Raw genomic sequence first — 26,818 nt, forward strand, 5'->3', positions numbered from 1 at the left:
AGATATTGATTCCGTAGGTACAATAATAATATTGTAGCTATGCAGGAAAGTGTCCTTATTTGTAGAAAATGCATATGAAAGGATGTATTTAGAGCAAATAATATGATGCTAGTGATTTGTTTAAAATAGCTGGGTAAAAAAAAATTGTAACAAGAGTTAGATGAGGCAATTGTGGCAAAAGTTGCTGTTGAATCTGGGTGGTGTTTATAAGGGGAAGAGTTCATTGCACTACCGTCTCTGAAAATTGGCATAAGAACAAGTTCCAAAAATTTATCGAATGAAAATATGCATGTGACACGATTAGGAATGTAAAAGTCATAAATGGGCTTTGGCAGCAGACATCTGGTGGCCAGCGCGAATCCCTGTTCTACCATTTACAAGTTGTGTGACCTCGGCATTAGTCCTTCTCGGCCTCAGTTTCCCTAGCTGTAACATCAGGGAAAATAAGAATATTTGCCTTCTAGAGTCATTGTTAGGATTAAATGAGATAATTCATATAAAGCCAAGCACACAATAAGTATTTAGCAAACGTAAGCCATTATTGTCATTAATGATCACAGTATTCACAATTATTAAAAATATAAGTAGAACAGGATTATCTTATATTTACACAGCAAATTACACAGTGCTTGCAAATACATTTGTTTATCTCATTAATAATAATATATTCTGTTTTAATAGAATAAATTTAAAATGTCCAGATTCTCTGGGATTTGGGTTGTTTTGATTATCTGAGCATTTTAATCAGCAGGTATTTATTTTGTGTAAGTTATATGGATAAATTATTAATTTTCAAAGAAGTAGAATGAAGTACTGAATATAAATAGGCTTCGTTTTACACTTTAGAAATTTATGGGTTCCTACTGATCCTCCTGGTTCTCACTATAATTAGTATCCACTAGAGCAAAACTAATTTCAAAGATTTGAACTTTCTGGTTGCTGAGGTTTTTCATAAGTAGAGTCTTATACTATATTTTATGGCAAATAGGTACTGTCTATGTCTCTAATAAATATAGAGATAAGCCCTCACTGATAAGCACCTGTAGTGATTACAGGATTATTAAAGCTTTCAAATTCTGAGGAGATAGCTTAAAAATATAAATGAGAGCAATCATTATTAAAGTGGGGGCTCTGAAAAGCTGACAGCACTCCTCAAAGGCAGGATAAATTTACTTTATTTATTTATTTATTTATTTTCTGATGAGGAAGATTGTCCCTGAGCTAACAACTGTGCCAATCTTCCTCTATTTTCTATGTGGGACACCGCCATAGCATGGTTTGATGAATGGTGTGTAGGTTCACCCCTGGGATCCAAACCCAGAAACCCCAGGCCACCAAAGCGGAACACACGAACTTAACCAGTAGGTCACCGGGCTGCTCCAAATTTACTTGATTTTTTTGCCTTTGGTTTTATCTGTAAAGATAGAATCCAAATATTGCAGCCTGCTCAGGTCACTCTTTTGAAATTCAGTGAAGGCTCGTGATCAACTGGTTTGATAATGGTAAACAGAAATGAGTCCACTAGCACCTGAGGGGCCTGGAGTGAATAAGTGAAACTCGACCTTATTCAGCTCCCCAGCCACAAACATACATTACATACGGGGGTGGGTGGAAGGACTGCAAAGTTTGAAGGAAGTTTTGATATGCTCCATCAAAACTTTGGGGGCAGCCACATCTTCTAAGACTGTAGATGACAGTATCCATAGATATTTGCAAACAAATCTACATGAGCTAAATGCTCCCTTGGCTCAAAACAGTCCTATAATTTTCCTTTATACTGAAGAATATTTTAATAAAACAGATAAAATCTTTAGACTGATGGAGATGTTCCTTCTAAGTTCTCATATAACATTCCATATTTCCTCTCTTATGAAATAACACCACAATCAACAACATAATTGCTCCTTTTACTAGACTTTAAATTTCTCAAGATGAGAAAATATATCCTCTGTTTTGTATTGTCTTTGCCTGGTATATGCCTGGTATATTTGATCAGAAAAAACGTTAATTAATTCTTCCAAATAAGGATGTACTGTTATTTGAATATGCAGATGACACTACCAGCCCATCCCTAGGTTGAGATGCACTTTGCATATTGAAAGACATGTACCTTGCCCCTCTCACTTTCTTGCCTTCTTCTCTTTGGATTCCACTGCACACATTTTCGAGGTACCTAAGTGACCAAGGAGCATAATCTATAGCCATAAAGTAAGTCTAACTATTCAATGCATGTGACAGAAACCATCTATTTTTACGAAGTAAATTGAAATTATAATTACTAGCACAACTGAATTGGGAGGGAGGCATTAAAATTGATTTCTTTATTAGTTTCCAAACTTTTTTTTTTTGAGGAAGATTAGCTCTGAGCTAATATCTGCCACAAATCCTCCTCTTTTTGCTGAGGAAGACTGGCGCAGAGCTAACATCTGTGCCCATCTTCCTCTACTTTATATGTGGGACGTCCACCACAGCACAGCTTGACAAGAGGTGCATATGTCTGCACCCAGTATCCAAACCGGCGAACCCTGGGCCACTGAAGCGGAATGTGCTAAATTAACAACTGAGAAACCAGGCTGGCCCCAGTTTCCAAACTTTTTTGACTGCATTCACATTAAGAAATACACTTTTCATCATACTCATCCCTTACGTATGTATATTATATATATGTAACATATATATAAACCGTGGAAAAAACTCACAAATCACTACTACTACATACGACACACTCTGAAATAATAAAAATGCTGGTCACGATCCCCTAAATAAAGTTCACAATCCCCTAGTGGTTTGTGATGCATAATTTGAAAAACATTTTAAAGATTTACTTTTTTATAATAATCCCAGCAGTTTATAACTTTCATTTATTATTCTCCTTGGGGTCTTTTTAACAATCCCAGATCCTACATATTCCCAATCCTTGTTAACGTTCTTCTCTTGCACAAAAATTCCAACATTCTCTGCATTTCGAACGTCTACTTTCTGCATCTGAGGATGTACAGATGACAACACCTTATGGGTTGACATGGCTACTCTCTCGAATTGTTTTTGGCTGTTTCCTCAATCAGCAGGGACTCAAATTGACCAGTGTCTGGCTCTTGGAAGCACTTGGGGAGTAGCAATCATGTCAATGGGCAGCAGGATGACAATATAGCATTGTGTTGGCAGAACCTATTGTTTGTGATTGCCATAAAGGCAGGATTTAAAGAATGTCATGCCCTTTATTTCTAAAAGTTAATGAAATCATGTCGACAGACCTTGTAAAAATGCTGCTATTTGGAGAGGCTGTCAAGTTTGTGACTTCTAGCCCTCAAAGCACCTCTATTCTTGCCTGCAGCATATTCATTCTCTTTTGTAGTGCATTCAATTTCACAATATACACTTGTATCATATTACCAATGTAATGTCAGTTCTCTATTGTAGATGTTTGCCTTACCTAAAATCTGTTTCTGTGTTTTCTATCTTAATACAACGCCATGTTTTACTATAATAACCCAAAGGGTTATATGAATATGAAATCTATATGAATAGAAAGAAAATTCATTGTATTATACACAAAGTAATTACATTTGAGACTATTACAATGACATAGCATCTAATGTGAAAAATGTCAGTCAACAATGTACGTGACAAATCGAGACTGAATGTTTTCCCAGTTTCGGAAAATCTACTAACTGCAACATCTTAAAACAACAAAGTTTTAGCATCAGGGTGAGTCAGATTCTCCCAGTGAATTAATTGTCCGATAATGCCTAAAAATCTACTTCTTTGAAGGAGTAAATATGATTTTTAAAAATCTTGAGTATTAGGGAGAAACCTAGAAATCTTAATTGAATGTGGATAAATTATTTTTAATAATTTGGTTGTATTCTAGCATTTGAATTAATCAAATTTTGGCAAACCCTGCACTTTGGGAGCTAAAAGTCTTATCTGATGCCAACTGTGACACTTTTATTACACCTAAACTTTTCTCCTAGAAGTGGAACTATAGGAAAGTAAGGCTCATTTCCAATATTTTAAAAAATTCTATACCTGGTACCAATATAATTTTAGTGTCAACCCTCTTCCATAACTTTATATTTATTTGTATTCTATTTATATCAATGGTTCTCAACCAGGGGTGATTTTGTCCTCCCCCTGCTCTCCCAGAAAATATTTGGCAACGTCTAAAGACATTTTTGATTGTCATGACTTGAGTGGTGGGTGGGGGAATATGCTCTGGCATCTAGTGGTGTGATACAATGGGAAATATATATTTTGTCTTTGTCCCTGGTTCCTGGTGTATAGTACCTAAAACCTTTGGCATCTCTGGGGTGATAAGTGTGTCTTTGGCTTTCTAAGGAGATGACTGCTGGCTGGGGGGCCCTAGATAGCTTCAGGATGGAGGCTGGTCACCAGAGACAGCAAGGCATGATTAGAGGGTTGGAACTTCCAGCCACAACCCCCATCCTCTGGATAGGGGTGAGGGGCTGGAGGTTGAATTCAATCACCTATGGCCAATGATTCCATCGATTCTGCCTACATCATAAAATCTCCATAAAAATGCCAAAATGATGGGTTTAGGAATGCTTCAGGGTTGGTGAAAACATCAAGATGATGGGAGGGTGCTGGGCCTAGAGAGGGCATGCAAATTCTATGCCCACCCACCCATCCCTTTCCCCACATAGCTCTTCAATCTGGCTCTTCCTGAGTTGTATCTTTGATAATAAACTGATAATAGTAAGTAAGATGTTTTCCTGAGTTCTGTGAGCCATTCTAGCAAATTATGGAACCTGAAGAAGGGGTTGTGGGAACCCCTGATTTATAATCAGTTGGTCAGAAGCATCAATGGCAACCTGGGACTTGTGACTGGCATCTGAAGTGAGGGCAGTCTGGTGGGACAGAGCACTTAATCTGTGGGGTCTGCACTAACTCAGGTAGCTAGAGTCAGAACTGAATTGTAGGACAACAGTTGGCACCCAGAGAGTTGGAGAACTGATCGCTGGTGTGGAAAAAGCCCACTCATTTGGCATCAGAATTGTTGTGAGTAAACAGCTCAGAAGTGGGTAAAGGCCAGTTGTGCTACTAAGCATCCTGTGATGCACAAGACAGCCCACCACAACAGAGAATTATCCAGCCTGAAATGTCAGTAGCGTTAGGTTTGAAAAACTCTTAGGTATATATATATGGCTGTGTAATATTTCTAAGATTACAAAAATAGTAAAAGCCTGAGGCTCATAAAGCAAGCTTTTGAACAAATTGATTTAGGTATAATGTTTATGAAACTATTAAAATGATAAGGTGGAGGCTATAGTTAATGGCACATGTAGAAGGAAATTTAGAACATATATGTTAAATAATATAGTATGATATCTGACAAGAGCAGTCTAATTCTTAAGTACTCTGTACTAATCACAGAATCAGAAATTACTTACGAAATCATAGGTTGAACCACATGAAATTTCCATTTCAGTAGGCTAAAAGTGGTCAACTCTTGGCAGTTTCATATGGTCCAATCTAATGAAATGAATTTCTTAGTATGCCTGGCCTTTGTTCATACTAAGAAACAATGAGATAAGATCTTTTTGTTTTTGAACAATATCTATTTGTCATTGGGAATATGTGTGCTTTTTGAGGAAGAAGTATTTTTAGCAGACTTTTATGATTTTTTGCTCTGGCTCATGAATGCAATAAACAGTTGGAAATATAAGCTAGAAAACATACCCTGTATAAGGCAGTTATTGTGTCTTTGGTTTTTAAAAATGAGGTGTGGAAACCACATTTCGATAAGTGATTAAATGCTTCTCTTGCACTCGTGTTTCCTTGCCCTCCCTCCCTGTTCTCCTATAGAGAATGGTACGTAAAGTTATTGTTCTGATCACGTTTCAGAGAAGAAGGGAATATTAATCGATGAGGAATGTCAACAACTTTCCAAAGTGGGGGCTCATATGCTCTCCTAGTTCATGTCACCACCCAAAAATTCCCCCTGTCATTTGGTCTGTTTATAAAGGTGTCATCTCTTCAAAGGCCTTTTTTATCTCAAGGCAACTTTTTGGAGCCCATTTGAAATAAGGAGTTGTTTTATAGACTAAAACATATTCTTCATCATTAATTTAATTGTTCAAGTAATGTAGTAAAGTTAAGAGGCTTGAAAGAAAATACCATGAGCCCCATCTAAAAGAGTGTCCAAAATTAGTCTGCTCACTAGCATGGTGAGCAAGGAAACCTGATTTGGGAGAAAAGCTCCTTGAACAAAATTATTTTCAGTAAAATGTATGTTTTACTAAATTGTGATATATATATTTTTTAATTTAACAAGATTTTTTTTTTTTTTGGTGAAGAAAATTGGCTCTGAGCTAACATCTGTTGCCAATCTTACTCTTTATTGTTTTTCCTCCCCAAAGCCCCAGTACATAGTTGTATATCCTAGTTGTAGGTCATTCTAGTTCCTCTATGTGAGATGCAGCCACAGCATGGCTTGATGAGGATGTGTAGGTCTGCACCCAGGATCTGAACCGGCCAACTCCAGGCTGCCAAAGTGTAGCACAAACTTAACCATTCAGCCACAGGGCCAGCCTCTATATTGTGATTTTTTGATAAGTCAATTTTACTAGCATAATAAGCACACTGTGATTAAAAAAAGATTCAGGGTCATTCTAACAAAAGACTTATGAAAATTAATGGAGAATTACTTATAGATTCAAGGACTCATACTTTCAAAGTTCTTAAATGGAAAGTGGTCTTAAATCCGTCATTTTAGGAAGCTGCTTTATCCCCCTGTCAAGGATATTAGAATCATTACTACTCATACTGACCTAGGTTGTCTAAAATGTTTGAATAGTTTCTGAATATTAGAGTAATAGCTTTGGTTTTATATCCCTGCACGTCTGATACGCTAGAGAATAGGCTGGTTGCCTGAAGTAATTAATACAGTTGGTAAAGTTGACTATGTTTGCAATTTACGCATGGGAGGAAACTGGTGTGATACACACTCTTGACTGTGAGCAATGACCACACTTCACTACTGTGATATCTCATCTTCCTCAAATAACAATTGAAAGATGTAAATTAACATGGTGTATTACGCTCTTTGTTACAATGAGCATAATGCTACTGTTTTAATTCATTATTTAAAAGTCATTTCTTTCTAAAAGGATTCATGGGAGAAATGTTGGTATAACATTTCCAGTTTCAAAGGTACTGTACAATTTTCTAATGGCATTTTAGTGAAAGATAGCCTGGTTTATTATCATTTCTAAATGTCACATTGGCAAGAAAAAATTGTATGTATAAGGATGAAAATGAAAACTGCTTTGTTTCTGAAGGCTAATTTATTTAGCTACTATGAGTTATCAAAATGCACCCCAAGCAAAACTGCAAGATTTTTGATTTAAATATTTTGAATAAAGTAAGCCTTAACAGCAATACTTTCAGATTCTAAGAGGAAAGAAATATAACTTAGTGATTCTTGTTAAAACATAGACCCAAAAATTACTCCTTAATCCTTGAGAGTCTGTTTTCTATTGACAACCACAAAGATGTCATTATAAACTTAGAAAACAGCACAGGTGAAAATATTATTTACAGAAAAGGGAGTTATGCTTCTCAAAGAACAGATCATTAACTTTCACGTTCTAAGCATTTAAACTAGAAAGTGTTTCAAGGTTATCATTTTTACAGGTTAGGAAACAGGTCCAGAGGTGCCGGTCTCTAGATCTGGTGCTCAAGGTCACAGGGAGAAGTCAGTGTCAGTATTGTGACTAAGGGTCAGGTCTCCCAAATCCAGAGTGGCATTCCTTTTGCTATGTGAACATGGCCTCACTAGACACACCTCTTTCAGCACTGAGTATTAGCCTTGCTCTCAGCAGGTTTGAAGGTCTTCTCTCTAGAATGGCCCAATCTTATGTAGAGCAGGATTATAATTAGGCTATCCGCTATCTTCACTCAAGTGAGAGAGACTGCCTTCACTGAAGAAGAAAAGGTATTTTAGCCAAATATTATTATTTTTCAAATGAAAATTCTGAGAACACAAAAGGATCTATTACTAACAGTATTACTAGATATTATTCTTTTCTGCTTTTTAAAAAGTATCATATCACAACAGGCGTTAGGACGTCAGCACACCAAAAAGACACTTGCTTTGGGTGGCTCTTTGCTATGGAAGTTTGGGGCTCTGGAAAGACTGACCAGATTGCCATATGGGACCAAATTATCCTTAGGATTTAAAGAGCTCTTGATGGTTTGAAAGTAAATTTCCAATTGTTGTTATCTAATATGACAAGAGTGGAAGGGAAGAATCCTTTCCTTTTCAGAAGAACGAAACAGACTCAATAACAAAATGGCTTGTCTGCATCCACCAAGAAAGTCAGCAGCACAAGAACTTTCAATTATCTTTAGTCCTCTGCTCTGTCAATTAGAAAGGCTGCATGCAAGGACACACTGGGATTCACCTTTATCAAGTCTTGCTACTGAGGGAGGCTTAAAGATAATCACTGTAAAGGCGAAATTAGCAAATGGCCTTTAAGAGTTTTAACATTTTTAATGAAACAGAAAAAAAATATACTCCTCCCCAAAGCCAAGTAGTTTTATCCTGAAAATCATTTTTAAGAGAGTCAATAAATCTGTTTTGCTGCACTTGAAAGAGAAATTTACTTTGATGCTCTCTGTAGTCACAAGTCACACTGCAGTATTAATCTGTTAACATTGGTGGCCTTAAAAACTCTTCTATACCTCTTCCCAGCCTGATTACATGACAGGAATTTGAAAAGCAAACAGCTCTTGCATAGCTGAAAGCCAGCTTATTAGTTCAGGGCCAATTGCTGCAAATTTTTCAAGTCTCTTATGCTTTGTCCTGCAATAAAATGGAAAACAATTTTTATTGCCCAGAGAATGGGACTGTCTTCTGACTATTCAACCCTAGAAATGGTCAGCAAGTTCTAATTCTGGTTTGAGGGCTATTTCATAACGCCATTCTCAGTGTTCCTTCTATTTAATTGGCATATAGTTCTCATTTTGGAACAGGATATTGCTCACTTGAATTCTTTCCATAGGGGGAAAAATAATTTTCCAGACTCATTTCCCTGAGAATTGCTTAGATCAAGACCAAGTTGGTTTAAGTAAATTGTTGATAAGATTGTGGGAATACTGAGATCTTTACTCTAAAATGCCTGGCAGAAAAACAGTAATAAGAAAAGGCCAAAATGTCAAAGTCAGGGTGTTCTGAAGCCCAACCTCATGTGTATTTGATTGTGTATTTAAAAATCTCATGTTTGTTAGATGCTAGATGACCCTGGGGCATTTGGGAAGATGTTACCAAACAATACAGACATCTGTTCTGATTTGCATAGCCTGTGTGTTTTGAGAGGCATTTGATGAGTGAATTTTCAAAGGCTTGAGCAACGTCCCTCTGCGTGCCAGAGCACAGAGCAACCGCCCCATGACAAGCAGAGTGAGCAACTAAAGGATTGTCTCTGCTAATGAAATGTAATGAGAGAACATCTTTTATTGCTGTCACATTGTGTCAAACAACAAGGCTCGGCACCAAAAGTAATCCTGAAAATATCACACAGACTGAAATGTTCCTTTGCAAATGAACTTGTAAACAGAAGAGAAGCTTTAAATCAATGAGGACCAATGACGGAAACAGGAGTAAAATTTTTATTTGGATTAAGTCGAGAAGCCAACAGAGTGGTCCAATGCAACTATTCTCTATTGTTCTTGCAAAGAGTCAAGGGAAGTGACCACGGCCCTTCATTGTTTAAGGACAGTAAGACAGAGTCAACCCTGGTGCATCCAATGTTTTTGTGCATCACTCTTTTCTTGTGACTGACACTAGGCTTATTTCTGGCTCCCTACCGCAGTTTCATCTTTCTTGTTTACTTTTAATTCTTCTTCCTGTATTATGTGACTCTCTCAAGAAAGTCTCTTTTTCAGGACAAGGCAGAGAATAAGTGAATATATAGAGGCACATGGTGAGGGGAGTAGGGCAGGACAAAATGGTGATTCTGAGGTGGGTCTTTAAGGCTTTGGCCAATTTGTGCCTCCTTGCTCAGTGTCCCTCTTTCCTCTTTGTGCCCAGAGGGAGGCTCACGTTTTCCCTGGAGGAAAAGGAGCTTATGTGCAAATTTATGCTATGATGTTAGGAAAAAAACTTTAATTCCTCTTAGGAGAATTTTTAATTTTTACAGGTTCTTTAGAGAGAGGACAATATTTAAACCTAAAAGAATATTACCTAATATAAGACAGAAAAGTGAAAACCTTCTCTTTTTTTCTTAGTCTTTTTTTGTGTGTGCTTTTTCTTTTGTTTTTATGCAGGGAAAGCATCACCCTGAGCTAACATCTGTTGCCAATCTTTCTCTTCTTTTTTTCCCTCCCCAAAGCCCCAGTGCGTGGTTGTATAACCTAGTTCTAAGTCCTTCTAGTTCTTCTATGTGAGCCGCCACCACAGCATGGCAACTGACAGATGAATGGTGTGGTTCTTTGACCAGGAAATGAACCCAGGCCATGGAAGCACTGACAGCACCAAACTTTAACCATTAGGCCATCAGGGTTGGCTCAAAAACCTTTTTTTTTTTTTTTTTTGAGGAAGGTTAGCCCTGAGCTAACTGCTGCCAATCCTTCTCTTTTCGCTGAGGAAGACTGGCCCTGAGCTAACATCCGTGCCCATCTTCCTCTGTTTTATATGTGGGATGCCTACCACAGCATGGCATGCCAAGCAGTGCCATGTCCACACCCAGGATCTGAACCAGTGAACCCCGGGCGGCCAAAGTGGAAGGTGCGAACTTAACTGCTGCACTACCAGGCCAGCCCCTCAAAAACCTTCTTGACTGAAAAATCACATCACAAAGTGGCGTAAATCTTACCTGTGGAGATGGTCTTACTTTTCTTTTGAAGAGGTGTGTCTTCATCTATGAAAGTTGAAAGGACCTGAGACCCACTTGCCTAATTAATCCTAGACTCTCTCAGTCTTATACTCTCTCCTTCTCTACTGTACTTCACATGCTTACTTCTCTCTCAGTATTAAAGATTCATAATCTTCCATTATGCATTTCTGACTATTTTATTTTAAATTCTTATAATTTTGTATAAGCTGACTCTTGTTTCTTCAAATCAGATTCATTTTCAGTCCATGTTAGGAGACTCAATCCCTATCACTCCATCCTAAGATGAAAATGAACAGTGATTTGATAAATCCAATTGGCATTTGTTAACTAACAACTGGAACTCTCAACAACATGCAATATCATTGTCTTCTTCCCCATTCTGGAAACACTCTCTTCTTGTCTTCTCTGATACATCTGGTTTTCCTTCTACCTCATATCTCTCCTTTTCAGTTTTTGTGTGTGTATGTGTGTGTGTGTGTGTGTGTGAGAGAGAGAGAGAGAGAGAAAGAGAGAGAGAAAGAGAGAGAGAAATCCTTCTCTTTTCCCTGATTTTTATATGTTAAAGATCCTCAAGAATCAATCGTCAGGGCCGTTCTCTTCTCATTCTCTGCTTCCTATCTCACGCAAATCTTTAATTACCATTTACCATCTAAATGCTCATTATCCTCAGATGAAAACCAACCTCTTCTCTGAACTCCAGACCTACCTAACCATGCCTCAAAGGTACTTCATATTTAACCTGTCCAAAAATCAATTCATGATCACCCTACTCTCCAAACCCGGCAACCATATAATCTTTCCCTATTTGAAGGAATGCCATCACTTTCCTCTGATTTCCAGACCAAAAACCCTTGCATCATTCGTGATCTTTCTTCCTTTCATCACCGATATCTGTTTCCTTAAGAAGACCCATTGGCTTTGCCACCAAAATTTCACTCAAATGCTTTTCTCTACTCACACTGCCTTCATTCTAGTCCTGTCTACCATCAGCTTTTACTGGAAAATATTCTGCTCCTTCTCCTGCTTTCACTTTACATTCCTCCAATCACAGAGGAAAGAATGCTCAATTATAATATAAACCAACTCATCCCATTCTCTAGCTTACACGTCTGAAGTGATTTCCCTAAATCCTTAACATGGCCTACAAAGTCTTACAAGATTTGGCCCCTGTTATTCTCTTCATTCTGACCTCTGTCTCTTACATTCTAGGTTCCAGCCATACTGTACTTTGATTCCTTGGATATGTAATGTTGTTTCCTACTTTGAGAGCTTTGTACATGATGTTTCTCTGTCTGAAATGCTCTCCACACTTCCTTGTCCAGCTAACACCAACTAATTCTTGCCTAGCCAATACCAGCTAATTCTTCAAAATTAAGCTCAAATCTAGTTAAAACGTCACTTCCTCAGGGAAGTCATCCCAGAATGACTAATGTATCTCTCTCCTTTACCATATGCACCATGAAGGCAAGGAGCATATCTATTTTAGTCACTGCTTTATATTAGCATTTTGTAGGCACAGAAAATAAACAAATAAATGAATGCATATGACGAAGTCAATGAACCTGGGTGATATTGGTACAGGAGGGGCTGCCGAGTCATTGCAGGAAGTCTTTAAATCTGTATTCATACCAAGTGACGTTGTAGATTTAAAAACATGACCATACTCATTTGGAGGTTTACATAGATTTTGCCATGAGAAAGAGTTCCTCACAGAGCACAATAGTGAGAATCCTCAACTTACATCATCAATAAATGCATTTACAAATCTGTATTTTTCATATTGCTGTCAGAGCTTTCCACCTGGAGGGCTTAGATATGGATCCCTTCAGCCTTCACAACAGAAGTATGGAGCCTAGAGCAGCTGAGACAATTGGTACAATATGCAGTACCCATTTTCTATGAGTATCGCGACATAAAATAGTTCAGAAATTGCTGTTAGATGGGACCAATTTGAAGATGTTTTTTCTTGTTTGGTGCTGAGTTTTGTTGTCTTTTTTTTTCTGAGGAAGACTTGCCCTAAGCTAACATCCATGCCAATCTTCCTCTAGTTTTTAGTATCTGAGTCACCAGCACAGCATGACACCAACAGAGCAGTACAGGTCTGCACCCAGGAAATGAATGCAGGCTGCAGAAGAGGAATGTGCTGAACTAATCACCAGGGCACCAGGTCTGGCACCTGTTGTCATTTTTTCTTAAAGAAGTGATTGAGATCTTATCTTCAAAAGCACAACGAATTGAATCAACAAGGGTACAACTTAAATCAGTCTAAAATACTAGGTGTCCATTCATGGTTTTATCAGGCTACCATTAAAATGATGTTTATGAAATGTATATAATAGTATTATAAATGTTTATAATATAATGGATGCTAAGTGGAAGAAAAAAGCAAGATATAAAGTTGTAAATGCACTGTAAGTATAATTATAAAACGCAGATAAATCATAGCAGTTGTGCTTGATTAGTTTAGATTGTGATTTTTTTCTTTTATCTATCTTACTATATTCTATTAAAGTGAAAATATACATCTTAATAAAAATAGACATCACTGTAAATAAAACACCAAATGTTTAATTTGCTGTTTTGTTTTTCCCTCTGTATGACCATAATCTGGGAATATAGCTGTGGTATATGTAAATCATGTTATTAGAATGAAACTTTTATATTAAAGATTTTTATGATCAAGTATTATAATTAATAAGCTAAGGTGCAGTACAGAGACTTTTTATTCAGAAAAAGCTGTTTTGTCTGTAACTGCTGCATACAGTATTCAGCAATTAAGACATCAATGATAGTATAACTTGAAAATATTTTATTTAAGAAATAATCTGTATTCATATATCAGAAATACTTACAATGAAGTAAAACATTTACTTTTTCTATTTCATACTTCTGGATGGTTATGTTTTTTACAAGACAAGGTATAAATATGGAGATGGGGCTCTCTACCTAAACAGTGATATATCACAATAAGCATCATCACTTATTCTCAGAACTGAAAAGTGAAAATAATCATTGAGTTACACGTCTCCCCACTAATCTGCAAGATCCTTAGTATCAGAAAATATGTGGTATGCACATTGTAAAGCACAAGGCCTGACTCATCACGAGTAAATTTCTGTTTATTAAATGAATGAATACATATTCTCAAGGGAAAATAATGTGTACCTTTCATCACACATACTACTTTCTTCTCTAAATAAGGTTTAATGATCCTTAACTTTGATCTGATGTTATCTCTTCTAATGTCTTTGGAATTACAACTTCAGATTTCAAAAAGAGAAGCCCTCAGTGGATAATTAGCAGCAATCAAGAGAAGCCTAAACATGCCACACAGGTAAAGTTTCTGCCAAGAATAATTTTCGTTGTAGGAACTACATCTCATGAGACAGGCCGAGAGCACATAGCCTGCAGGAGAGGAGTCTGGGGAACAATTTCATTGGGGTATTTCTCTCAAGCCAATGTTTCTGGACCAGCCACCCATGCCAAATACTTGCTATAGTTTTTCCTGAAAGGGATGGTCTGTACATTTGGTGGAATCATTCTGCCATTGAACTGGATTATGCTAACAGCTGATGAGTTGCTCACAAACTCTCTAAACATCTCAACTGAATTTTTACAGTCAGTCCTACTTTTTTCTCTTTTTATCCAAATAGGCATAGTCAATGCGACAATACCAATAATAATTTCACATGGATAAATAATATGATCATTTTAGTTGGGTTTTAAGAAATATTAATCTTATTGTCAGTGGATTTTGCAAAATCAAGGGGACCTTAAAAAAATAAAGTTTACACAGTGGAGCCAAATCAACACCTCAACTCTAAATGGTATAGATTTTGCAATTTATATAGAAATTTAAAGGCATTAACAGAATTACCCAGGGAATTTAGACCAATTACAACCTGTTCCTATTCCTTCAATGCTGGCACACCTCCTAAGTTTCTTAAATACAAAGTGAAGGGCAAGAAATCCTACTTAAGGGGAAGAAATCCAATAGAGAGAGAGACAACAGTGCCAACATAAATAAATGCTTAAACTTGTTAGTTCAACTAAGAAGTTCTCCCTGGGGAATAATTCACAGTTTGCCATCTCTGAGTGATAAGACATCTAATTAAAAAGATGCTTTCAACTTCAGAAGTCTTCGGATATTAATTATTTACTAGAAACCTTAAAAATGCTAACCTTGTAAAAGGCAGAACACCTCCACCACCATTTATCTATTTATTTAGTTGGATATTTTGAGGAATAAAGGTTATTTTATCAATCTCTCTAAAATTTGGATCAATGGTTTTGGACATTTTTTCCTCAAGCCATTTTCATTTTCTAAATAACAATCAATGTTAAGGAATGTGGGCTATGCATTCATTTGGATTCAGTATTAATTGAACAGAAAAATTCAAACTAACCTGTCCCAATTGACTTATATTCAAGTATAAATATAATGGCAAATTTACAATCTATCAAATTTATGGTTGAAATAATTTGAATTGCTTAGAAGTAGGCAGTCATTTCATCGCCTGTCTTCATTCTTTAATCATAATTGAACTTTCTTTTAACAAAATGTTACCATTTTTATAAAAATGATATTCATGGACTTTTTCCAGGCTAGGTTTAATTTCATGATATAGTACTAAAATAGGAGTATTTTGCATACATAAAATTAGAGACTTTTTGCCCAGGTAAGATTAGTTTTACACAATAGATACACAATAATCATCTGTAAATCCTACCATACATCAAATGCATTGGGGTACATTTCCAATGATTACTTCTACAAACAATATCATCCACTTGTACAGCCCTTTATAATTTTCAAAGTCTTTTTATATACTGCCAACAATTAAGTCTCAAAAATACCATTTTAAAAGTAAGATAATGAGATTGAGAAACAGGTGTTGAGTCGTGACCAAGATCACTTGGCTGGGAATAACAAAGCCAGGAGCAGTACACGAGGTTTCTGGCCCTCATTCAGGGTCATAGTTTTCATATTGACCAATTATTTTCTAATAGGAAGAAATGTTGCCACATCAATCTCCTAACTGTCTGAATCTGACCTTCAGTGTATTTGTTTTCCTTTCTACCTTTAGTTGAAGCACATGAAAGTGAACCCATGAATGGCACGAACTCACAAGACACACACAGTTATCATTATAAAGCCAATAGTACACTGAGAAGGAGATGATTAATTCACAGTCACTTTCCCATCACTGATCAATTTTAAGCCTGTGACAGGCATTGACTTTGGGTAGCGTAAATAAGAGTTATGCAAAACTTTCATTAGAGAATCAGTCTAAAGATTAACAGGGTAACAGAAATAGATCATAGAATACATTAGTTTAAAAGACCTTTTACTTTTTCTAGCAACTCTAAGAATATTTGGATAGTTGCTCAAGTAGATTTTAGATGAATTTTTAAGATTACCACCAGTTATATATATATATATATATATATATATATACATATAAATGTGTATAATATGATACACATGTATAAAATGACCCATGGTAATTTTAATTTAATATATATATTTAAGAAGAATATGCTAACATAAAGTATAAATACTAGTTTTTACATAGCAACTAAATGCTCTTCTAGGAATAAAGTCCAATAATAACAAATGGAGTTTTATAACTTTAAAACTAATAAAGTACCTTAAATGCCGCCCTCTATCATCTCAGTTGGATTAGTGCTAATACCAGAAACTAAAGTCTAATTTAGCACTAATGCATATTTTAACCTATTGGAGAAAATCAGAAAAATTAATATCACCCACAGTACAGGCAATATTGATGATGATGTGGAATTTGGGGTTAAAACAGGCCAGTGTAATTTCCTGAGCAAATCTTGGCAGAGGCACTGCTGGCATCTGACCTCAGGATGTAAGTCTGTCCCTCCAAAGAGCAGAGGGAACAAAAGCATACTGTGTAAAGAAGACGTTGTGAATATATTTACTCAGCTTGGAGAATAATGGGATGTTATTAGGTCAACGTAAATTGTAGCCCTTAGTTCTTCAGTTGTAGGCCAAATTTTTAATCTTTATAGATTCTCAAGGCAAAATAAATGATTTCTTTCTTTTAACTTTTAGGTTACTACAAAACCAACCAATCAAATTCTGGCCCTGAATTATCTATTTACCAATAAATTTTGTCAATTTAATCCTTTTGGTATCCTCTATGATATCAAATACTAGATTTGATATCCATTTACTTAAGTTACTGCCTTAGGGAGAAGAAAGGAGGATTATAGAGATTAGGCTTTCATAAAGTAATCTAAAATGTTTGCAGAAAAAGCCAATCTCAGATTACTTCGAATCTTTTTCAAAAAAATTAAACCTTTGTTTTGAAGTAAATTATTCTTGTAGATAAAATTGTATTTTGCTGTACAAAACTGGTGATTAATGGGATATGTACTGTCTCATATCATTCTGACAATTTAGTGTCAACGAAGTTCAGTGTAAGGCAACAATGTATTCACACAGGAAATATTTCTAGCCTTATTATTTTTCGTACAATTTCACAAACACTATTGAACACAACTACCATTCATTGAGAAAATATTTTTAGTGAGAGAAATAACGTATTACATTCAATTGTGTATATTGGATTTTAAACTAACCCTTTTCCCTTGTTGAGATGATCTTCTTCACAAAATTAAGGTTTCATGTTTAAGATACGTACTTACTAAGTAAGCATACTATGTAGTAATTACCTTGAATAATTTGTTTCTTTTTCCTCTTAATTAGTTTCTTCCTGTCAGAGTGTTCGACTTTAAGTCCAACAAAACATTTGATCTTATTTCTATTCAAAATCAACTTTTTAAAAATCAAGATTAAGGCCAAAGGAAAAAATGTCACTTACTTTGCTTTAGCTTCTGCATCCTCATATGCCTTATTAGAAACATCATCCAGTCCTCCGATCAAATGCTTAAAAGAGCTGCCAGAGGAAAACATGGTGATTAGGATAAATCTTCTACAAAGTTGTAACAATGACAACCCAGTCAATGATATATTGAAACAATCTAAAAGAATCTAAATGTAAATGAATTCGATACTTAATCTAGTTACATCATTAAGAAATATTTCAGACAATGATATAAACTCTCAGAGGAGGGATCGCTTCAATCTTGTTCACCTCTATAGTTCCCAACACCTAGAACCATATCTGGCAAAAGAATTGGGTGGAATAAAGTCTGTGACACACAAAATGACATATATCACAAAGTTAATGAGTCAGTTATAATGGTGAAATAACAACAAGATCTACTAATTATGGAATGCCTACTGTATGCACTGGTCTTTTTTTTTTTTTTTTTTGGTGAGGAAGATTGGTCCTGAGCTAACACCTGTTGCCACTCTTCCTCTTTTTGCTTGAGGAAGAGTAGCCCTAAGCTAACATCTGTGCCAATCCTCCTCCATTTTGTATGTGGGACACCCCCAAAGCACGGCTTGATGAGCAGTGTGTGGGTCCACACCCAGGATTGGAACTCACAAACCCTGGGTTGCCAAAGCAAAGAGCAAGAAACCAACCACTATGACACCAGCTGGCCCCTGCACTGTTCTTTTAATTATCATGAACATATATTAATTCCAATGCTCGAACAAACTGTAAAAGACAGGCACCATTGTCTCCACTTAACAAAATAATAAACTAATCTTCAAAGGCAAAATAAATACTCCAAAGATAGAAAAATGAAAGGAGAAAATTATAGAAAATTCAACTTATTTTGGGGTAATGAAGACATTGACTTTAGCGTGAACAAAGAAGAATAATGTAACTGTTTAAACCCAATATCCTCAATATTTTATTATGTACCTAGAACTGTGTTCAGATTTACTTTATACAGTGAAGTCTGATCTATTATATATCTATAATATAAGATGTTATAGAATCAGGACAAAATGAATACACACACAAACACACATAAGAATCATACTTGAGGGGGCCAGCCCCATGGCCAAGTGGTTAAGTCTGTGTGCTCCACTTTGGCAGCCCAGGGTTCGGATCCTGGGCGTTGACATGGCACCCCTCATTAGGCCATATTGAGGTGGTGTTCCACATGCCACAACTAGCAGGACCCCCAACTAAAACATACAAGTATGTACTGGGGGGATTGGGGGAGAAAAAAGCAGGAAAAAAAAAGAAGATTGGCAACAGTTGTTAGCTCAGGTGCCAATCTTTAAAAAAAAATATTAAAAAGAAGAGAATCATACTTGAAAATTACTGAATGCAATCAGATACAGTAACTCTTTTGTGTACTACACTTTTGGCAACCGCTGAACCAGACTGAATGAAGGAACAAAAGGAAAGTCTGCTTTCAGAAGTCTGAGTGCACACATAATAATCAGAGCCCTCACCTACATAGTGCTTATATGCCAGGCATTGTTCTATGTGCTTTACATGTAGTAACAAATACTGTGCATGTAATGACAAATACTCTTACAGTGATCCTATGAGTTAGTATTATCTCCATTTTATAGATGAGGGTACTAAGGCATGAGTTAAGAAACTGACCTAAAGTCATAAAGCCAGTAAGTGTGAAGACTGACAAGAAAGGAGGCGATCATCCTTCTTCATACTCTTAAAACATACACTGAGGCTCCTATCCAAACACTATGCCTTGAAGATAAGTAATGAATCTCTAGCAATATCCTATATGTGGATGGAGAATTTTAAAATGCTGTAAGAAATTACATTTTAATTTTAAACGTCTTGAATCTGAACACATGTGAATGGCTTTGTGTGTTGTGAATATTAAACAACAAAATATGCATGGTCAGGTCCTGAAACATACAGGATGTTTGCTAATTTAAATTTAAAGGTTGCTTAATCACTTTAACGTACGCTTTTTTTTTCCCTAAACCTATACAGAAGAACTTGATGCTCTGCTTCTGGGCTGGTTGAAGGGGAACGGAGCAACTATTATCCCAAGCCCTTCAGTAAAGATCTCATCGGGGGACAGGGTAACCAGAATGCTGGGCTAAATACACTATTTCTAATACAAAAAGAGACCAAAAGAAAATGACTAGACAGAAGGCCAAGGAATCAAGAATCACAATCTAGTGGAAAGTTTTCCATAATGAGTTATATTAACGAACATCAAATGAATGTAGGCTGAATGAATGAGCAATAGGCAGCAGTCCTTATAAAATTTTCATCAGTATATAATTAATGATAAAATAAATGATAAATATAATTCCCATGGTTGAGAATAATGTTCAGATATGATTTTTGCCATTGTTCTTTATATGGTAACTTTTCCACCTTTCCATGGAGTGTCTTGGTCATTGCTTAGAGAAAGTCTACTTTTAGAAAAACATCCTCAGGGTAGATGTGTTTACATTGTAAAGTAAAATACTTTCTTTCATTATGAAAAAATTGACACTATCTGGTTGATTTTCTGTTTTTATAGATAATATGAAATTTAAGTACAGGGATTTTAAGTTACTCGTCCAAGATGACTGCAATTTTGCAGCACGTACAGGATTATCATATATATTCTACTAACACCCCCTCCTGTACGTTACAATACTTAGACATTTTTAATACAACCAAATCCAAAACGTTATGAAAAGGCATTGACAGATAGGAACCAAAGACTATTATGTGGTAAAACCAGAGAGCAACAACCAATACAATTTGGCTTTCCAAATGCGTTTGGATATATTGAGATTGTGTTCTTACACATTTAAAACTCACAGTAATTTTCAGAACTCAACTTATTAAAAAAAAATCCTGTCTTCCTCCTAGTATCTATTTGAGCTAAAGATGTCTTAGGCGGGATAGTATATTATTAAAGAATTAGAGAGTGCACTGATGACAAATTTGATAATGACGATGACTTTTTAATTTAAGAAAATCTGTTCATCCCACTAGGTTTGGTTAAAACTAGGCAGATCACTTTTTGAAAATATAGTTTGAAATTTCTATTAGCAAAGTATACAATTGAAAAAGCCTACATCTGGTGAAGTTATACAGAGTTTTAAAAGTACATGCCATTCAATCACAGCAATGAGTTTAAAAGTAAGTTGAGCCTGATTTGAATAAAACACATTATATCCATTTTTGTTAAATATTAGTCATACTCAATGACAAGTATCACATTTAGAAAGAATGAACAAAAGAAGTATTTGAAATATGACTTTTCCATATAAGTTTTCTTAAGTGTCTTTGATTTAAAGTATGAATTTTTCTATGTGGTGCTGATGATCCAACAGTTATTCATTTTGTTTACTACTAGATGAGAAAATAAAGGAAATGATATGGGCTTATAAAAAGCCCCTATCTTGCTATGCTAACAAATTATTTTTGAAAGAAATTCCTTCTAATTGAGGAAAACCCTTTTCATTTAAAATGCAGTCAATTTTTATTATGGAAAATATTTTAAAAACTGAGAGAAGAAATTAAGAAATCACTCATACTTCTCTAACTGCAAATAATTAATGGGAACATTTTTATGTATTTCTTTTTATTTTTTTCTGCGTTAGCTTTTTTTCTTTTTTCTTTTTTTGAAGATTGGTACCTGAGCTGACAACTGTTGCCAATCTTCTTTTTTTTCTGCTTTATCTCCCCAAATCCCCCCAGTACATAGTTGTATATTTCAGTTGTGGGTCCTTCTAGTTGTGGCATGTGGGACATGCCGCCTCAACGTAGCCCAACAAGCGGTGCGATGTCCGCGCCCAGGATCCAAACCAGAGAAACCCTGGGCCGCCAGGAAGCTGAGTGTGAGAACTTAACCACTCAGCCACAGGGCCGGCCCCTGCATAGCTTTATTGTTGTTGTTTATAGAGTTGTAATTGCAAAGAAGCTACAATTTTTAACTTAATATTAGAGCATAAATGTACACTTTTATCTCTAAAAACTCCATAAGCAATATCTTCTCAGGCAAATAATAGGTCTTTACATGAACACACATCATAGAATATCTATGTACTCATCTTGACACACACAGACACCAACACACTCACACACATACATACACAGATGAAAGAGGGGGCAACTATGTATAAAAACATTTATACTCATACTCTTGATTATAGATTAAACATATGGAATTTCTTTTCAAAATAAAAATATCCAGAACTATAATCTTGGCTTTGGAATTGGAACCATATGTCCTTTGTAAATAATCTTTATTTGGAAAGCAATCCTGGCCAAATAACATTTTTCAAAACATGAAGCAAATGCATCCTGCTAATATTCTAAGTCTCCTCAAACAAAAAGTCAACCATTATATTTAACTAGAAGTTAAGAAAGTGTCAGCTTCTCAAGCATTATTAACAAGTTCCAAATGACTGTCTCTGTCTGTGTATCTCTGCACTGATCAATCAATAATTTAAGACATCCTGATAAGCATAATTTATGGCATTACAGAATTTATCACTCCTGGAGAAAGTACGAACTAATTAGTGTTCCATTTTTCCCACTCACAGATCCTCTGTAGGAACACCTGCCCTCTGTGTGGACCCTCATCAAACAGACATTTCGCAAAGTATTACTATAGGCATCAGGTGTCTTTTTAAGTATTTACTCAGGTTCTATGATATTTCTTGACTACCAAAGGAGAAGATTGTTTTTGTTGTTCTATTCAGAAAGGAATTATAATGAAATGTTTTGAAAACTTTAACAACTGAATGAGTAGAAGTCATAAAATATTATTTGGCAGTTATAACAAATATAGGAGACTAGAGGAAATTCATTAAATGTCCTTTTAAAACAAACTCACAAATCATGTGTGAGTTACATCTTAGCACTGTAAAATAAAATAGCCAATTTCACACACTTTAGACATAATTTAAGAATAAGTGAAGGAAACTTTAATGAGCAAAAGAATTTGGGGCCAGCCCCATGGCCTAGTCGTTAAGTTCAGCATGCTTTGCTTTAGCGGCCCAAGTTCTATTCCCGGGTATGGACCAACACCACTCACCAGGGACCATGTGGTGGTGGTACCCCACATACAAAATAGAGGAAGATTGGCACAGATGTTAGCTCAGGGTGAATCTTCCTCGGAAAAAAAAAAAAAGAAAGAAGACTGTACTTTAGGGCATTTTAACAGCGAAATTTATTGCACACACACTAAGTATGAGGCACTTTCCTGTTACTTTTCTTGGGATGTGAAATGCAATTTTAACAAGTTTTGACAGCCTTTTTTAAGGAGGTGGTTAAAATGTTATTTTTTGAGTACACAGAGGTAGAAAGAGAACAAATGGAAAATTCCTTTTATGTTTAATGCTGGTAGTTTAAACATACTTGCAAGGGAGGGGTGGAAAAGAAAGAGGGAGGAAGAAGTGATGAAGAAAGGAGAGAAGGATGGATGGAAGAAGGGAGGAAGGGAGGAAGGGAAACAGGAAAGAGGGAGAGAGGGGAACTGATGACCCTTTTATATCAAGAATGATGTTTATTTTCCTTAAGAAATATCAGTTAAAAGGCTGTGTTTCTCATTCTAGGAAATTTGTCTGTTTAGAACATTATAGTGACAGTAACTCAGTGGGTAATAATTTCAGTTATTAAGATGTTTTCATTATTAAGCCAAAACATCCTTCTGAAGGGAGCTGATTACTCAGTGGTATGCCTAAAAAGTGTATAATTTCGTTCTTTGGTTGTGATATGATGAGATTTCATCCAGAGAGAAAAGGGCTATTATATTATTAGAAAGCCAGTCCAAATATCAGAGATCAGCATTATCATGCTGCCAAAAAATAACAGCATTTGTATTTCACTTTACAGCTTACAAAACACTTTTTATATTCATAAATCATGTATATATTCAATAATATATATTATTCAATTTAGTCTTTGTGATCTCCTATTCTCTATTCCATTATGTTGTTTAGGAATCTTGTGTAAAAATGTTTAAAACAGAATCTTTTAAAACTCAAAATAGAATGAGAGATGACCTACAACTATGATACACAACTATGTACTGGGGCTTTGCAGAGAAAAGGAAGAAAAAAAATTTAAAATAATAGAGTGGGCGAAAATCTAAAAACTGATTTATGGTTTCTTTTCTTGATTACATCCTTAAATAAGATGGTAATCTATTCTTAACAGTTAAAGATTATAAGTCAAAATGAGTCAAAAGTAATAATCTTAAACCAGAAAGTATTGCAAATACTCCAATAGTGCTAAGCAAAATGTTTCTCAAGCATTATCTGAACTCTTGACAAAGCTCTCTTAATTTGACAGGTGTATATGATTATAGCCCATTAGACTTTCTGAACCTGATTCTTGGCTAAATCCTTTAAAAATATATTTGTTAAAAGAAAGTAGAAAGTTAGTTTCTCAAATTAGTTAGGACACGTTACTTATCTAAGATTTTAGACTTCATTATTTTGGTACTTTTATCGAGAAAATCTGTTAATTCACTTTGTGGCTTCAGGTAAAGGCTCTTCTTTCTTATTTTTTGATTGTTTCATTTATAACTAGCACAGTCATTATTATTAGTGGTTTATTTTATCAAGTATGTTTCTTTAGAGGGAAAATGAGACCCAAAGACAATAAAAACAACCAACGTCCATATCCTTCCAATTATCCCTCCATCCATTTATCCATCCATCCATCCATCTATTCAGACATGTATATGCATTTATGCAATGCCTACTATATATAAGGAATGACACAATCTACTGTGGATTATGCAAACAGACTAAGATACACCCTTAAGGAATTAACAGCTTTATATCAGAGATAAGAAACAAACAATTATAATACAAGGTAGGAGGTGAGCAGTGATTGAATGCTTATCAGCAGAAAGGCTCTAGTGTCTATAAAAAGAATGTCATCTACTCAAAACTATATATGATAATAATTTCAGAGAAAGCAGTGACACTTTTATGAGCAAATGGTTTTCTTATCTGTATTTTTTTATTCTGCACATATGTTTATATTTGCAAGAGAAATTACACACACCAGACTGTTAGACGTTTGTTTGTCTCTGTCTTTCCTTTGTAACAATAATCCCATACCTATCATGGGGATTATTCATTAGGGAAAATTGATTACAAATAACACACATTTAATTTAAATCATTTCCTGATTCTAATTATATGCCTTAAAAGAATCAAACTTTGAACATAATGATCCAAATTGGCCTAATGACCAAAGAAATCAAAAGTTAAGAATTGATTTCAGGAACCCTCCCATTTCACTTACTCTAATTTTTGAGGAACAAAAATTCACATATTATTAACCAAGTTGTCATGTCTAATGTGTCTACATAATTAGTCTTCTCCAGGGCAGAGCCTTATTGAGTTGACTAGGCTTATTATATTAGTCAAATGATATGGCCTGGTTTTGAATTTTAAGACAGTTTTTCTCTGATCCCAATGGTAATATGTTGAAATTCTGGAAGGCAATAAAAAACTCTAAGGAATAAAAGATTACTTATAATTCCACAGCCCAGAGCCAAACATTAATATTTTGGCACATATTCTTCTAAACATTTTTCAATGTTATTTCAAAGTTGGAATTGTATTGTTGTAGTTCTTATTTTCCTTTAGGCTATGTTTGTGCTTATACAACAACCAACTTAGTGGTTAAATGAAGGGAAAAAAAATACAATGTAGGACATGCTTGATTATGTAGAAATATCCCGTATAGACTGACTAAATTTCTCAATCTTATTTGTATATTTGTTTATCTAATAGTTTTATGTTGAAGCATTGGCAATAGTTTCTGGCTGAAAGTTTTATTTTTCATTCTTTTTGACTTTTAATCTTTAACTGTTAAGAATATGTTATATCTTAATATAACGTTTATTCTTAATAAAGAATGTAATAAGAGAAAACTGTGTTTTAAAAAAGTGTTTTGAGAATTTCCCCTAAACCACTTTGAATTTGTAAATATTCTATCTTAAGTAGTTATATACAAGATTCATATATAAGGGGTAGGGGAGGGCAAAGGGGTCAAGGGGCACACGTGTACAGTGACAGATGGCAATTAGACTTCTGGTGGTGAACATGATGTAGTCTATACAGAAGTCAACATATAATGATGCACACCTGAAATTTATATAACATTATAAACCAAAGTTACCTCAATTGAATAAAGAAAAGATTCTTATATATACTTCACCCTTACTTAAGCATGATTGAATTCTGAAGTCTTTGGTAGACTAGTGCTACTCAAAGTATGATTGTTAGACTGTTACTGGTTTGTGAAGAAATATGTAGAGAAATTTAGAAGCTATTATAGCAATTTGACGTTGATGAGACATCCAAGGGCAGGATCAGAGGTCTTGTATTTTTGAACAGAGTATAGACTTGTTTAGTTATTGTCAAACTCATAAGGTGAGAAACATTTGGTACAAACTGCATACAAATCATACACAGGAGGATAATGTTAATTGTGTGAAATTTTAAGATTAGTTTGCTAATCGTAACCCAAAGTGTACAAAATCCAGAATCCATTTGTTCTATTGAAAGATAATTTAAATTTAACCATAGCTTTACAGGATCAATTGATAGAACTGGCTATCAATTAAGGATTAATGTAAATGGGCCATTGCTTGTTCCATTTCGGGTAAAAAATAAAAATGAATATCCTGACTGTGTTGAAATTCTTTTAAAAATCATTTCTTCCATTTCCAACAAGAAACTTCTTTGAGACTAGTGTCTCTACTCAGTGTATTAAACAAAAAGTAAAACAGTTTAGATACACATTATTCCCTACAAGTGGTGTTTCCATCAATCCAACCTAGATCGAAGAGTTAACTAAGCAAGAAACAGGCACATTAAGAATAAATATTTGACATACACACTGTTCTTTGAAAGTGTACCTATTGCATTTAGGACAGAGAATTGCTATTTCACTCATAAATTTTGGTTTCCCTATGACTGCAAAATAAGTATCATAGCCATTCTCTTTCTTACTGCTTATACACACTTTCAAGGACACCATGATCAATTTCTGTAATTCTTTTCCTTTTATCCAGTGTTATGTTTGTTCTGACATTTTTATTGAAAT

General features: G+C 35.2%; 1 protein-coding gene across 2 annotated transcripts in view; it reads right to left on the reverse strand.

Moving 5' to 3' along the window:
- The window catches only part of PRKG1 (protein kinase cGMP-dependent 1), a 1,186,718-nt gene that overhangs the window by 94,561 nt on the left and 1,065,339 nt on the right, over positions 1 to 26,818 (reverse strand). For both annotated transcript variants that reach the window (XM_046653608.1, XM_046653607.1), the window contains exon 9: positions 17,717 to 17,791. In XM_046653608.1, the coding sequence (XP_046509564.1) occupies positions 17,717 to 17,791 (75 nt within the window). The remainder of the gene's footprint in view (positions 1 to 17,716; positions 17,792 to 26,818) is intronic.

The sequence above is a fragment of the Equus quagga genome, chromosome 2 (genome assembly GCF_021613505.1).
Source record: "Equus quagga isolate Etosha38 chromosome 2, UCLA_HA_Equagga_1.0, whole genome shotgun sequence".
NCBI lineage: Eukaryota > Metazoa > Chordata > Mammalia > Perissodactyla > Equidae > Equus > Equus quagga.